General features: G+C 45.5%; 1 protein-coding gene across 1 annotated transcript in view; it reads right to left on the reverse strand.

Annotated features, from left to right (window-relative positions):
- SORBS2 (sorbin and SH3 domain containing 2) overlaps positions 1 to 16,744 on the reverse strand; it is a 747,676-nt gene that overhangs the window by 95,310 nt on the left and 635,622 nt on the right. Inside the window, 2 exon segments of the mRNA XM_029586937.1 lie at positions 5,312 to 5,499; positions 8,965 to 9,014. Coding sequence (XP_029442797.1) covers positions 5,312 to 5,499; positions 8,965 to 9,014 — 238 coding nt within the window.

Genomic DNA, 16,744 nt, shown 5'->3' on the forward strand with positions numbered 1-16,744 from the left:
TCCAGGCTGGGTCAGGGCAGGCAGCAAGTAGCAGTGTCTGGGTTCAGGCTGGGTCAGGGCAGGCGGCAAGTAGCAGTGTCTGGGTTCAGGCTGGGTCAGGGCAGGCGGCAAGTAGCAGTGTCTGGGTCTAGGCTGGGTCAGGGCAGGCGGCAAGTAGCAGTGTCTGGGTTCAGGCTGGGTCAGGGCAAGGCAGGTCAGAAGGCCCGTAAGCCACACACACACACACACACACACACACACACACCGTAGTCAGGGCAAGGCAGGTCAGAAGGCCCGTAGGCCACACACACACACACAGAAGGCCCGTAGGCCACACACCGTAAGCAGAGCAGACAGGTCAGAAGGCCTGTAGGCCACACATACACAGAAGGCCCGTAGGCCACACACCGTAAGCAGAGCAGGCAGGTCAGAAGGCCCGTAGGCCACACATACACACGGAAGGCCCGTAGGCCACACACCGTAGTCAGGGCAAGGCAGGTCAGAAGGCCCGTAGGCCACACACACACACACAGAAGGCCCGTAGGCCACACACCGTAAGCAGAGCAGGCAGGTCAGAAGGCCCGTAGGCCAGGTAAGAAAAGCGAGGAAGAAGGCCCGAAGGCCGCGCAAGGAAAGGCCCGAAGGCCGCGCAGGGCAAGGAAAGGCCCGAAGGCCGCGCAAGGCTAGAGCAGGGAGCCCAGGTGAGCTCGATGCCGAAGCACCGAGGGAACTGTCAGGCAGGGTTATAAGGGCCAACCCAGAACATAGAGTGGACAGGGGAGATGGCCTGGGCCTGTCAGGAGAGCCAGCACTAGAGGGACCCCTGGTGGTGAGGCGGTTGCACTGCAGCCAAAACTGTAACAGCATGTAAGTCATGTAACAAAAAAGACTAGGCTAATCAGCAAGGTTTTAAGGGTTGGGGCTAATAGGGTAAAAGGGAGGCAAGTTAGCTAAGGGGTTCACTTGCCTAGATGTGGAGGTGATCTTGCTTGGTTAGTGTCTGAGAGAGAACAACGATGGATTTCTAAACTCGAAACTGTCCAACCTCACGGCCTAAATTCAGATATGGAATGGGAAATGTTATTATTACCCATGAGTGATGATGTCATTTTCCATACTGGGATTTTAGAAGGGATTCTCCCTCCCGACTGTCTAAGAAGATAATCTTCACAATTGATTGGTTTATTCAAATTAGGATGCCTGTTTTGTGATTGGTTATAAAATGTCATGTGACTTTTAGTTAGCATTAATGTTTGCCTTTTTGTAGAATGAAGAAATTTTCTGGCATCCTTAAAAGCAGAACTCCTGAAGTAGGCGATGTGATTGCCGAAACTTAGCTATGTCGGGTTCACTAGTGTGCCAAGACGTTGGACTTTGAATGGTAAAAAATACGTGCTTTAATGCTGAGCTGAACTGCAATTCTACAAAAGAAAGATAAGTGCTGGGTTTGAATTCATATTTATATCTATTATTCAGGAGTAACAGAATGCAATTTAAAAAGAAAAATGGTATATAATGGACATATTTTGGGCTATGATTAAAAATTCAGCAATTTTTCATTGAAGAAGGCATTAATAGCCTCTAGTGATTTTTACCACTTATTATGCATGTTGATTTATTTATTTATTTATTTAAGGGTTTTTATATACCGCGGCTCGTTAGCAAACATCACCTCGGTTTACAATGAACATAAATTAGCAACAAGCTTTACAATCCAACATAATTAAATAGAGATACATCACTGATAACATTAAATTATAATATAATTCAAATAAACTAAATTAAACTAAATTGACAGGGGCGTAAACAGCTGGAGTATCAATTAATGGTACATTATTAACAGTACAGATCTTACAAGGTCAGAATTAGATGATAGCTAAATAACAATATTAATAATATTGCAAGTAAATATGTCGCCAAAGTGTGTTTAGTGTTTAGTGATCTATGCAGTGATCTATGCAGATTCTTTGTGAGTTATGATTCAAAGATAAGTTTAGAGTTTGAGTTGCTCTAGTGGTAGTGTTTTAATTTACAAGTGGTTTATTATGTTGTTTATAAAATGTTCTCAGTGTAGCTTCCAACATGTAAAATAAAGAAATTCTTTGTGTAATCTTTGATGATTGGGGAGGAGCGGGCGTGGTGCCGGAGACCAATGTGCTGTCACTTATGCGACTTTCACTACATGCACTCCTGAAACAAAGAAACCTGTCCAGTAAGAAATGCACTAATCATTTTGGAATTTCTGGGTGGTTTATTATTTTTTTATTGTGCACTGACCACCAATTTTGTGTTATCGGTTCATTGTAAGCCCTCTGAGGCAGGGAAATACCTATTGAACTTGATTTGTAACTCACCTTGAACTCAGACTTAGTAAGGTGAATAAATAAATCCAAAATCCAAATATAAGATGTTTGAAAAAGCTTTAATGAAGATCAGCATTACAGCAAAACAAAGCAGCCATGCACTCTTCTCAGAAAGCTTTTGGCCTAATGGGTCTTAATGAATACAATAATAGGAACTCTTCATTGTGACTGTCATCCAGGAAGCCATATTCAAGGTCAGACTATGCCCTTAAGGCAAGTTCTTACCTCTAGTATTGATGCCTATAGGCCCAATTCAGATTTCATTTTTTTTAAATTTCAAAACTAGTGTAGCTAACATCAGAATGACTTCAGTAATGGAACAATAGGACAGGGGTTCTTAGGGAGAGCCAAAAACGGGCCTGCTATTTAAAATATGCACAATAAATATTCATCAGATGCATTTGCACTCATTTGGTCTGAGGAAAAGGCTAGTTAGCAGTGCTTAGTTACCTTGCAAACCTGACTGGTTTGCAGCCTTTGAGGATTAAAGCTGAGAACCCCTGCAATAGCCCGGTGTAACAAAAGGACACCTGTCAGGAAGTGCGACATATTCTGCGCACTCAGGTAAAATGGCTTGATTAGGTTCCTAGAGGCCCCCTTATAGAAGTTGCTCTATTTTATTAAAACATACAGGAATAAAAATGTGTGTAGGAGTGTTTGATTTTCTATATGTGTTATGTCTTAAATTATTAGAACATTAGAAAGGGTAGAATGAGTGAAAGTGTGTGTGTGTGTGTGTGTATGTGTGTGTGTGTGCAAGAGAGAAAATGTGAGAGTTACACACACTCATATCCACATGGGGGAGCTCTATTAAAGTTAACTCTGCTATAGGAGCCAACAAACAAGCTGTAGGTGATACCTTTTTATTGGACTAACTTATTGCAATATATTAGTGACAAGCTTTGAACAGTTATCCTCCCTTCGGCAGGTCAGTGAAGAAACAGTGCAGTTAAACTGGGTTTAAATATTACAGTCTGCTAGGTCCTAGGCTGCTCTGCTATAGTGAATTTCTTCACATACCGAACATGTCTTGAAGCTCTGTTTGCTTCCAGTACATTTCAACAGAGCAAAATCTGTAGCACATGAAATGCTATGGGTTACAATGAAAAACTGCTGGGCTGTCCTGGGATACTTTGAGTTTTGAAGCACTAACTCACAATTGTTTTATGAGAATGTAAGACACAGAAAAATAAAAATGCCTCTGTATATTGTTTATTCTGTGTTGAATGTACAGATTATATTTTTTTCTCAAGATTTTGACAGATGTTAGAAGGGAAAATTAAATTTGCTAATACAGTGAAACTGTTTATTTCTTGATATAAACAGCTTTATCATAGAAAATGTTTCCTGTTAAAAAGTTCCTTGTACAGACACAAACACATACACACTTATCTCTCTGTCTATCAAGCACACACTTCTTTATCTCTCTTCTCTGTGTCTCAATCATATGTTAATATAAAGAGAGAAAAATTATAACTCTCTCACTTTATGTATAGATATTATACACTAATTACAATGAATTTAAATTAGTGTTCACTTGGTATGTATTTGCTGTAATTATGTTTTCCTTTTTCAATTATTTCTTTTCTTTCATTTAAAAAAAAAAAAATCTGATGCAACCCTATTAATAAGTTTAGTATTTACATATTTACAGATATAGCGTAACTAGAAAAGGCACAGAAGAGAGCAACAAAAATTAAAAAAGGGGGTGGAACAGCTCCCTTATGAAGAAAGGTTAAACAGGTTAGGGCTTAGAGTTGAGACAAATGAGAGAGGATATGATTCAGATTTATAAAATCATGAATGGGGTGGATCAGGTAAATAGGGAACTGTTATTTACCCTTTCAAATGGTATCAGGACTAGGGGGCATTCTTTGAAACTAGCAAGTAGAATATTGAACACAAATCTGAGAAAGTATTTTTTTAGTCAACCCACAATTACACTGTGGAATTTGTTGCAGAAGGATGTGGTCAAAATTAAACAGGATGCTGGGCTTGATGAACCATTGGTCTGACCCAGCATGGCACGTCTTATACAGAGTTTCCTGAGATTTTCATGTTCCTAACTGTATATTTTAAATACAAAATGAGTGCTTTGAAAGTATTTAAAGAGAAAGAATGTTATAGTTGTATTGTTGCTAGGCAACAGTTGATTAATTGGAGGTTTTGCACCATTTGTTTGACTCCCATGCTGAAAGGATCTGTGCAGGGGAAAGTACTAGAAGGGTCTCATAGTGTTCAGCAGGCCTACTGGCAGATCCTTAGTCTTGCATGCAAATGGTTCCACAGACTAATGAACAAGAAATATTACTATCTACAATATTTATTTCGGCACATAAGAAGGTAACGCAACTTCCAATCAACCACAAAATATTTAAGGAATGTAATTTGGTTCAGGATGTCAAATGTTTCTGTAAAATATTTTCTTACTGATCAATCAGAGCAACATCTGTGATTTTCTTGCAGTGTTCCTTTACATTTTGTAATTTAGAAATCCAATCTAGTTGCATACTGAGCTGACATGATCTCTAGTCTTAAATTTAAGCTCAAACTGTATTCTGTTTTGTGAAATAGAAGAGCTGCACTAAGGGTACTGAAGAGGTATATGCTTCCTAAGCCCCAGGTTGAGTAACACTAAAATACAGCATTCTAGGAAGTAATATGTTACATATTTTATAGAGCACAGTTCAAGCAGTCATATTGGTACTGTAGAAAACTGGACTCTATGAAGACACGTGGATTCCCTGAGCTTGCAATGAGACATGGCAGGGCAGATAATCTATTTGGGCTAGGCATTGTGACTCATACTTATTGCTGAAGATCATCCTCTAGATACACTATTTTGAAGATATAATGCCCAGAAGTATATATATATATATATATATATATATACACACACAATGCAAAAGCAAGTCAATACTCCTGGTGAGGTTGCTTGTGCTGCTTTTGTAGCTTTCCTTGTTGCTTACCTTTGGCTCGAGATGGTGAAGAAGGGGAAGAGTTAACAAAAGGCTTTCTAAGTACAGAATGTGTACCCTGCATGTCTGCACGGCCTGGACTAGTTTTGGTTCCATTGTGATCGCTGGGAATTTTCTGATGAATGACAGTAGGCTCCGACTTCCTTCTCTTTCTGTAGTCACTTGCAGAACTTGCAGAGCTGAAGAAATAATCAACATCATTGGCACGAGAAACCTTCAGTTTACCACCTCCCTTTAGGAAACTGCAGTTATTTAGTGCTATATTATTACTGCACCCATGCAGAACAGTAAAAAAAGGAATTACATCATCAGAAAATAACATATACCTTGGCAAAGAGGTTCCAAAGAGCCATTCCAAAGAATGAAAACATATAGGAGAGAAATTAAAGGGATTTGGGAAAGCAAATACCATAGGCAGATAACCACATTTGTTTAAAGGAAATCATGAAAAGGCAAGCAACCAAAACATTTTCTGTAATTTTGTTTTATTAACAAATTTGGAATGGTGCACTTCTTTCCGAAATGTTTTTCTGTGGCTTGCATGGTATTTGGTATGCCTCATTGTTTAGTATGAAGATGGATGGACAGCCAGTGACAGGCATGCATGCAATACTGAATGGATGGATGGACAGTCACACAGGTCAATACAGTAAAGTGTGGCCGTGGTTACCCTGCTCCTAACCCGCTTTCTACCCACTTTTCGGCCGCGTTAGCCCTTCCTGCGATACACAATCCCCTTTAACCTACTCTTACCGCGTCCTTAAATCACCGGGTAACTCCTTCCGCCCGCGGCATGTATATTACATGTAATCCATGTATATTACATGGATTAGCTATTCCCTCCCATAGAGTAACGTGCGCCCTGACTATCGCTTTTTTACCCTGCCGTTTTGCCGCGCGTTTAACCTGCTAACTTACTGCCTACCCTTACCCCTGCGTTAGAGGCAGGGGTAAGGGTAGGCGGCAAACTTTCCCCCAGCCACCGCTCACCTGGCCTGGCTGCGTCCATGGGTGCTGGTCTCCGGGGCAGCCCCAGTCCTCTCCCCTCCTCCCGAAGCAACGAAAGTGGAAAAAAGCGAAAAAGCGAAAAAAAAAAAAAGCGAAAAAGCGAAAAAAAAAAAGTTGCAAGAGAGAGAGGGGAGAGAGGACGGGCAATCCTACGCTCGGGATTGCCAGTCCTCTCTCCCCTCCTCCCGAAGCAAGGCGCGAAAAGCAGCCTTGCTTTTCGGGAGGAGGGGAGAGAGGACTGGCAGTGAAAAGCAACAAAGCGACTTACTTTTTTTGCAGCCCCCCTCCGGAGACGGACATCGGCGACGAGGGACTGCGGCTCCCCTCTCCTGCCTCCAGCTGCCCGCGAAGATAGACGCATCGCACGGGTGCGTGCAATTGGGCCCTGTGCGTGCAATTGGGCCGCTCAAGATGTGACGTCACGACGTTTGGCGTCACGGCATGTGACATCATGTCTTGAGCGGCCAATTGCACGCACAGGGGCTGCTTTCGCCCGTGCGATGCGTCTATCTTCGCGGGCAGCTGGAGGCAGGAGAGGGGAGCTGCGGTCCCTCGTCGCCGATGTCCGTCTCCAGAGGGGGGCTGCAAAAAAAGTAAGTCGCTTCATTGCTTTTCACTGCCAGTCCTCTCTCCCCTCCTCCCGAAAAGCAAGGCTGCTTTTCGTGCCTTGCTTCGGGAGGAGGAGAGAGAGGACTGGCAATCCGGAGCGTAGGATTGCCCGTCCTCTCTCCCCTCTCTCTCTTGCTACTTTTTTTTTTTCGCTTTTTCGCTTTTTTTTTTTTTTTTTTCGTTTTTTCCACTTTCGTTGCTTGCTTCGGGAGGAGAGGAGAGAGGACTGGCAATCCCGAGCGTAGGAGAACCGTCCACTTCCTGGTACTTGTCATTTCAAATGTCATTTGAAATGACATTTGAAATGACAGATACCCGCGTGTCCGTGAAGCGTTAGGCCAGCGCACCCAGGATACTGTATAGCGCTCTATACAGTAAAATGGGTTGCGCGGGCCTAACGCTTCACGGACGCTTCTTAGACGCAGCTTGCATTTGCAAGCTATTTACATACAGTATCGAGCGGTAGGTGAGCTGGGCTGTGCGTGCGGCAACCGCGGGTGCGCCCGGCACTAACGCAGCTCTCCTTACCGTTCCTTACTGTATCGGCCTGACAGTTTCTCTATAATGCACTAGAGGGGAGGGGTAACCTAGTGGTTAGAGTAGCAGGCTGAAAATCAATGAAAATCAAGGCTGATGCTCCTTGTGACCTTGGGTAAATCATTTTATCTTCCATTACCTCAGCTACAAACTTAGATCATAAACCTTCTGGGGGACAGGAAATACCGGACTGTAACTTGCCCTGAGCTACCAACGAAAAGGCATGATCTTAACCAACTTTTCACTTTCACAAACAACATATAAAAAGCTACAAACTTCAGCAACGTGCTTAGTCACAAAAATATCTTAACGAAGATACAAAATGAAAACCTCTACATATTGTTACTGAACATACATTTTATTTGTTCATTTCAATCCCCCCATGGGTTGCAAAGTAGGATATTAGTTTTAGTTTCTAATATAGATCATTTTAATGGACATGGTAAAGTATGATAGAAAAGGGGCTGATGGACGTGCTTTGCAAACCGAACAGACATGCTGTGCTCAGACATGGAACCAGTGCTTCTATGTTAATAGATGTGACTTCATGGTTTCCAGGTCAAAAACAATTATGTATGAGCTTAATCAGAGATTGGTGGGGTCGGTCCAATACTTCTCTCCTCCCTCCCACAACTCAGGTATAACATGCTTTATGAATGTCTAGGAATCTAGGCCACCCCCCAACACCAGCAGCCGTGTCAGTATCTAACATTCAGGCCGATACAGAAAAACATGCGAGAGAGCCGCCAAGTGCCCGCTCTCCCGGCACGCACACAGGCCACTCTCCTGGGCGCGCGATTCAGGAGGGCGGCCTATGCAAATTAGGGCCCGCGGTAAAAAGAGGCGCTAGGGACACTAGCGCGTCCCTAGCGCCTCCTTTTTGACAGGAGCAGTGGCTGTCAGCGGGTTTGACAGCCGACGCTCAATTTTGCCGGCATCGGTTCTCAAACCCACTGACAGCCACGGGTTTGGAAAACAGACGCCGGCATAATTGAGCGTCCATCTTCCGACCCGCGGGCTGCGGGCCGATTTAACATTTTTTAAAAAAATGTTTTATTTTTTTTTTATTTTTGGGGCCTATTATATTAAGTCGGAGGGTGCACAGAAAAGCAGTTTTTTCTGCTTTTCTGTACACTTCCCCGGCGCCGGCAGAAATTAATGCCAGCCTTTGGGCAGGCGTTCATTTTTGAAAGTAAAATGTGCGGCTTCGCTGCACATTTTGCTTTCTGGATCGCGCGGGAATAACTAATAGGGCCATCAACATGCATTTGCATGTTGCAGACGCTATTAGTTTCAGGGGGGTTGGCTGCGCGTTTTCGACGCACTATTACCCCTTACTGAATAAGGGGTAAAGCTAGTGCATCGAAAACGCGCGGCCAAATCTGGGCTAACAGTGCGCTCCACCAGAGCGCACTGTACTGTATCGGCCTGAAATTGGTAGGCAGTAATTGGTTCTCTTCTGCGTACTTGGTAAGCATCCTGTTTCTTACCTGGAAGGTCTTTCTAAGCCTTTTTCTTGTGACACATGATACAATGAGGTCTGTGAAAACAAACAAAAAGAGATTATTAGTGTTTGAGAATAAAATTGTTTATCATTTCTTCTGTACAAGGCCACTGACATTCTAAACGGTGTCAAGGAAAATTCATACAAATAAATGACTGTAAGCTATGGTATAATGAATCTGCATTTTTTCCAAGAACAAAAGTCCTAGAGCACATCTCAGAAAAACCCTTCATTCTCAGTAATTTTCCAGTTAAAGTCGTGTCTGTAGTAGGGTACGGCTGTCCGGAAAACTGAACATTTCTAGATTTGTTTTACATTATTCATTTGAAAGCCTACACTTGATGAAGTACTAGGCAGAAATAGATGACAACAAAGGCTACAAGGAAATGTCACTTGTCTGTCAACAACAAATGCAACGATTCCCTATATTACTTACTAATGCTTCAATATCAATCAAAGCAGAAAACTCTTTATAAAGCCAGCTGAAATATCTCTGCTTTCTAAGGTCACTTGGTGGCCTTCTTAAGTACATGTTAAGGACTGTTATTATCTATGTGCAGCCTGACCACTTGTCTCCTCTTTAAAAATGGCTGTGATCTCCGGAGGCTGGAATGCATAGCTACTGTGAAATATTTTTAACTTGTCAACATAGCTTTAGCTCTAAGTGACAACTACCTTTAAACCAATCACTTAATTTGGTTTCAGGGCTGCAGCTAGAATTAGATGTGCAGGACAGCTCGGTGGCTTGGAAGAGGAGTCTCATGTTTTTTATATGGTGCATTTCAATGGTGTATTCATCTTAGACTTGTTTTATATTTATGCTAAATATGATCTCATAGATGGGGCACAGACTGCAAGGCTGACTCTTAAGTTGTACTAGAGTTATTCCTATTTTCTGTCTCTTGGAAAAATGCTAAATACATCTGGCCCTAACTATGGAAATTCCTTTCTTGTATTGCACTGGTCTTTCCCCCTGTGTTAGTCCCTTTGAATATAATTTTCTAACCAAGGGGCTGATGCAATACAGTGCGCTCAGCCGAGAGTACTCTATAACCCGCAGTCGGACGCGGGTTAAATAGGTGCTAATCCACCACCTAATGCAATAAGGGGATTAGCGCCTATTTAACGTGCTTCCAACGCGGAGTGAATGGGATAGCGCTGATCACATGCAAATGCATGTGAAAGAGCCTATTACTCATTCACTCCAAAAGCAAAAAAATAAATGTGGGTCTCAGTCGCACATTTATCACTTAGCTATTAATGCCTGGAGCCGGCGTTAATAGCTGAGCGCATTGAAAAGAAGTACAGAAAAGCAGAAAAAAATGATATGCTCGGCATTGGTTTTCATAACCGGCTGGCTGCGTTATTAAAACTGACACCGATAAACTCGGCGTTGGTTTTCATAACTGGCGGACTGCAGTTATGAAAACCGATGCCAAGTTTATCGGCGTCGGTGTTCATAACTGGCAGACCGCTGGTAACCGTGACTCTAGCGCCTCCTTGCTAATGTGACCCCCTAATTATAATATAGCATATACTATATATAATATAGCATGCGCACATTAAGAAAGCGGGCGCTGACTTTTCAGTGCACGCTTTCCATGCCTTTTTTTGCATCGGACCCAAAATGTTATTTCTTTTGTGGATAAAGTAGCCCGTGACCTTCTGATCACCCCCCTGATCACCCCCCTCCTTCCACTTTGCACTGTCATTGGAATGCCTTTTATGATTCACTTATACTGTATTTTCTGGTTATGTCAACTTTTGCTCATTCTATTATGACCTGAGAAAGAGAGTACTAGCTCTCGAAAGCTTCTTAGCAATGATTTAAGTTAGTTCAATAAAAAGCTATCACCCTTATCTATTTTTTGTTTTTATTTCTTTAACCTTTATTTCCCTTCCTTTATGGAACATAATCTACTGTAAAGATTATAAATCTGCTTGTTGTAATCACAAATAATGATCCCAAATGGACACATATATATAGCTGTTATGGTTTGTGGGCCCTTGGCCTGAGGTGCGAGTTGTTACTACCAGTGGGGAGGAACCCCACAGGCCCACACCGTCGGGAGGCAAGGTTAGAGACAGCGGGGAGCTCTGGGTTAGGTAATGGAGAAGACTCAAGGAGCCAGGAGAGAACCCCCGAGGAGAGTCAGGCTGGAGTTAATACCTGGGCAGGGTCCCCGAAGGGAGAGGTGCCAGACAGGCTGCGGAGCGGAGGCACGAGACTGGCCAAGCAGGAGGTACTCCAGAGAGGCAACCCTGAGGGGCGGAGCAGCACAGCGTAGAGGATGATGAGGTAATGCCGTAGGCCAACCCACAGGACAGGGAAGCTCAAGCCGAGCCTCTAGTGATGACATGGCACAGCCCCGAGGAGCAGGGAAGTGTTGGCAGTCTCGATGTAGTACGTAGATGCAACCCCGAGGAGCGGGGAAGCATAGAAAGTCACAGAGAAGCCGGAGAACACCACCCCAGGAAGTGGGGAAGCTCTGGAAGTCACATGTAGGTGCGGACCTGAGGAACGGGAGACGCGGACAGTCTTGTTCAGGCTGCGGGCACAACCCCGAGGAGCGGGAGAGCCCCATTGTAGAACTCACAAATAGCAGAGGTGTTCCAGAGGAGGTTCCCCATGAATCGAGGAAAGTAGTAGAGGTACTGGAGACCGGATGGTAGGGATCCGCAGATGTTCCATGAGCTACTTCAGAATGAAGTTCCCACTGGCCCTGGAGTCCACCAGGGCCAGGGTGTGGAACTCCTGACTGTCCATCCTTATTGATACGGGAACGGTTAGTGGAGGAGATAGTGAAGTTAGGCCTAGGAGAAGTCCTTCATCAGATCCTAGACCCGGACGTTTTCCCGGACAGACTGGATACAAGGCAATGGCATGGCCCGGCTGGCCGCAGTACAGACAGAGGCTGAGTTCTTTTGGAGAAAGTCTACTCCTACCCATCTGCATGGGTTCCTCCTCTGCTGGCTGCTGCTGTGGGTTCGGTCTAGGAGAGGACGAACGTCTAGCTTGGGATGGTCCTGGTGCAGCCTTCCGGGATGCTCTGGACTCCAGAGAGCGTTCTTGTAGTCGATGGTCGATACGCCCAGTAAGGTCAATCAGAGAGTCCAAGGAGGAGGGCAATTCTCAAGCCGCCAGCTCATCCTTAATCTGTGGACTCAGCCCTTCGAGAAATATGGAATGTAAGCAGTCGGAGTCCCAATGTAATTCCGAAACAAGAATGCGGAATTCAATGACGTAGTCCATTAAAGGGCGAGAGCCTTGCTGAAGATGCAGGAGGGATGAACCAGACATGGCCCGTTGACTAGGGTCTTCAAAGACAGACCGCAACAGGGCCAGGAACCCTGGAAGGTCCCAGTGGACCTGGTCTGCTCACTCTCAGAGAGGTGAAACCCAGGCCAAGGCCTTACCATCCAGAAGGGCCAGGAAGTATGTGGTCTTGGTGATCACATCTGGGAAGTAAGCAGGTTGCAGGCAGAAGTGCATATTGCATTGGTTCAGGAACCCCCGGCACAAGAGAGGGTTCCCAGAAAAGCGCAGTAGTGCTGGCAAGGGCACAGTCAGCCGAGGAGCCAGCGTAGAGGTAGAGGTATTGAGCTTGATAGATGTGGTAGTGGAGGTCACAGTTGCATCTAGATGAGAGTTCAGGATGTCTATGGCTGCGGCCAGAGACTCCAAGAATTTTTGCTGTTCACTGATTCTTTGCACCAGGCCAGGGATGGTCTGGAGGGCCGAGACCTCTGCCTGGTCCATGGACTTGGCATTCTGTTATGGTTTGTGGGTATGTGGGCCCTTGGCCCGAGGTGCGAGTTGTTACTACCAGTGGGGAGGAACCCCACAGGCCCGCACTGTCGGGAGGTGAGGTCAGAGACAGTGGGGAGCTCTGGGTAGGCAATGGAGAGGTCCCAAGGAGCCAGGAGAGAACCCCCACGGAGAGTCAGGCTGGAGGTAATACCTGGGCAGGGACCCCAAAGGGACAGGTGCCAGACAGGCCGCGGAGCAGAGGCGCGAGACTGGCCAAGCAGGAGGTACTCCAGAGAGGCAACCCTGAGGGGCAGAGCTGTAGAGCATAGAGGATGATGATGTAATGCCATAGGCCAACCCACAGGACAGGGAAGCCCGAGCTGAGCCTCTAGTGGTGATGTGGCACAGCCCCGAGGAGCGGGGAAATGTTGGCAGTCTTGATGTAGTAGGTAGACATGACTCTGAGGAACGGGGAAGCATAGAAATTCACAGTGAAGCTGGAGAACATCACCCCGGGGAGCAGGGAAGCTCTGGCAGTCACTTGAGAAACATGTAGGCATGGTCCCGAGGAGCAGGAGGCATGGACAGTCTTGTTCAGGCTGCAGGTACAACCCCGAGGAGCGGGGGAGCCCCACTGTAGAACTCATAAATAGCAGAGGTGTTGCAGAGGTGGTCCCGAGGAACGGGAGGCCTTGCAGGTTAGGACCCAAGAGACGCAGAGCCAGCCTGAGGAGCGGGTAGGTGAGGATAGCGAGTCCCCAAGGTTTACACCGGCCCCCGAGGACCGGGTACCAGACAGGGTCCAAGACCACAGGCACAACAGCATAGGAACAGGAACTCGTAGGCAGTAGTCAAAGACGTATGGAACTTGTTGCCAATTCGGCTAGCTGAGGGTGAAGGTGGAGTTTAAATACACTGGTCCGAAGATGTCATCAAACAGGGACACCCCCGAGGTTCTCGCCAGGGAAGCTTCAAAGGAGGGCCCGGTGGCGTGCACGCCTAGGAAGGCCCAAAGTTGACGAGGGTGGTGGCGGCATCCAGGCTGCCATGAGGAGTCTGGGGAACGCGGCGGTGGAGGCTGGTCCGAACCATGAGCAGCCCCGGGGAGGGTAGGAGAGTGGTGCAGGAAGTAAGTACACGCGGTTGCAGTCGTCTGCGACCAACGGGCATAACATATGGCAATATGCATACCTTTCTATATAGTTTCAAACTACAATAGACTTCCAAAAATTCTTTCCTCCCACTGGCAGATAGAACTGCCCCTTATCTAGGATTTTTGGCAAACAACATTTGCCCACTAGCCAATTCAGGCAAAAAATAAACAATTATTCACAAAAATAAACCTCTAAAAATATAAAGGAAACAGAGTAGGACCATTATCTGTTTAGAGCAGTCATTTTTGAGACCCTGCAATTTTTTTTCTGTAGCCTTTGGGGAACATTCCAACTTTTCCCATAAGATTTAATGGTGTAATACCTTCAGTGTTTTAAGGACAAGGCTACCCTGAGTCTCTAGTGCCTTTGTTATTACAATAGGTTAGTTAAAGCCTAGAATTAGCAATTGCATGGAAACACTTTCAAAACTTATCTGCTTTATTCCTACCTGTTCCTTGTGGAAAAGAAAGCTCTTAGAGTTTGCCCATCTAAAATTGCTGCATGTAATTTAAAATTATAGAGGTCCATATTGAGTAAGCTGGGGAGTGGGAAAGTTATCTGGGTAACATTACCTGGGTATCTTTACTCTAATATTCAGTGGCACATAACTACTAAATATACCTGACCAGATAAAGTTATCTGGATAAATGTGGGGCAGCCCTCCATCCTGACCACAGTTACCCAGATAAGTTCATCCGGATTCCACTGAATATTAGCATTAACCAACTAGAATTAAGCCCTGAACCTCAGAATACCTTATCACTGCCTTTTTTTACCCAGCTACATTTTGTGTGCCTAATTAGTTACATAGACAACATTTGAATGGAAAGCAGGACTGGGGGGAAGGGGGGTGTCTGAAACCATAGATTTGTCCAGGAAACTCCCAGTCCAAACTTTTCTGTAATTTTACTTATCCACATAGGGGCGGATTTTCAGAGCCCTGCTCACGTAAATCCGCCCAAATCCGGGAGGATTTATGCGAGCAGGGCCCTGCGCGCCGGGAAGCCTATTTTACATAGGCCTCCCGGCGCGCGCAGAGCCCCGGGACTCGCGTAAGTCCCGGGGTTCTCCGAGGGGGGCGTGTCGGGGGCGGGCCCGGTCGTCGCGGCATTTCGGGGGCGTGTCGGCAGCGTTTTGGGGGCGGGTACGGGGGCGTGGCTACGGCCCGGGGCGGTCCGGGGGCGTGGCCGCGCCCTCCGTACCCGCCCCCAGGTCGCGGCCCGGCGCGCAGGAGGCCCGCTCGGGCGCGGGGATTTACGCCTCCCTCTGGGAGGCGTAAATCCCCCTACAAAGGTAAGGGGGGGTTTTAGACAGGGCCGGGTGGGTGGGTTAGGTAGGGGAAGGGAGGGGAAGGTGAGGGGAGGGCAAAGGAAAGTTCCCTCCGAGGCCGCTCCGATTTCGGAGCGGCCTTGGAGGGAACGGGGGTAGGCTGCGCGGCTCGGCGCGCGCCGGCTATACAAAATCCATAGCCTTGCGCGTGCCGATCCAGGTTTTTAGCAGATACGCGCGGCTCCGTGCGTATCTACTAAAATCCAGCGTACTTTTGTTTGCGCCTGGAGCGCAAACAAAAGTAGGCTATTTGCGCGCCTTTTAAAATCCGCCCCATAGAGTAGTTCTTGCCCCCAGGGTGGGTAAGCTACAATGACTAGTTAGGAAAATAAAGTTTTACAAAGCTTTGAAAAAATATGTATATATAAATGAATATATAAATGAATTAAATTTTTAAACAGAAAGAGAAGGAGCAGTGCAGTATAATAATTGTGAGTTATTATTCTGCAGAGAGACAATTTGAAAACTTTAATGTTGCTGTATCTGTATCCAGCTCTCTGAACTGAGCATGGTGATGGCTTGTCTAAGGGGAGAACTGGTCTGACTTAAAGGTGTCTTCCATCATATCGTGATTGTTGAAAATCTGTCTCTCCTTCTGTAAAGAATCCAAAGGAGAAGATATAGATGGATTACAATGGTTTCTGGTAGGATAAGATTTGTGAGTCAGAGACATATCTCCCAAGTAATATTGCTAAAAAATGTCTTCACAGAGCTTACAATAGATGATAGACTCACAAAGGCATCTGATGTGGAGACAGAGTTGTAGCTGAGTTTAATGAGGAAGAAGATAACTCAGCTCAAGGAGGAATCAGTCAGAATTAGGCATGCTTCCCCTTACATCTAGGATCCAGAAAATCAAACCCCCCTCCTGCAAAGGATACAAGGGACTTTTGGTAGGATAAAACTTGCAGAACAATGTCCCCCAAATGATACTAATGCACAATGTCTTCATGGTATTAAAACTGAAAGCTAGCCCTGCACAGACATCTGATGTGGTGACAGAGTTAAAGAAAGACACCTAGTAAAAAAGAGAACCCAAGGATAGTGTCAAAAAATGCCAGAATAGCAGGAAACTCTTGGTGGTGGGGGGCTTGATCATCAGAGGCATTGACTTGGAGACAGGATTGGAGGAAAACAAGAAGGTCAAAAGTCTGACAGGATCATCGGCTAGGAGGGATTATGAACCTTCCTCTTATTACAGGGGTGGCCAATTCTGGTCTTCAAGAGCAACAAACAGGCCTGGTTTTCAGGATATCCATCATGATTATGCATGAAATAGATGAATCTAAACTAGATGTGAGGGTGGCAGATGGAAGCTGTCTGAATTAGGCTACATTGCCAAAAACAGAGTCAGAAGAGAAAAACATAAAAAAATATGGATCTCATAAGGTTACCTGTAAGCAACATGGATGACATAGCAAGGGCAAAAGTTATGAGCACAAATGCACTTTGTCTAGGTAATAAAATTCCAGATTTGCAAGCCCTAACAACCAGCCTTGGATTTGTCAATGATAGTCCCAGCACTCAGTATT

Source organism: Rhinatrema bivittatum, chromosome 1 (genome assembly GCF_901001135.1).
Source record: "Rhinatrema bivittatum chromosome 1, aRhiBiv1.1, whole genome shotgun sequence".
NCBI classification, from domain to species: Eukaryota; Metazoa; Chordata; class Amphibia; order Gymnophiona; family Rhinatrematidae; genus Rhinatrema; species Rhinatrema bivittatum.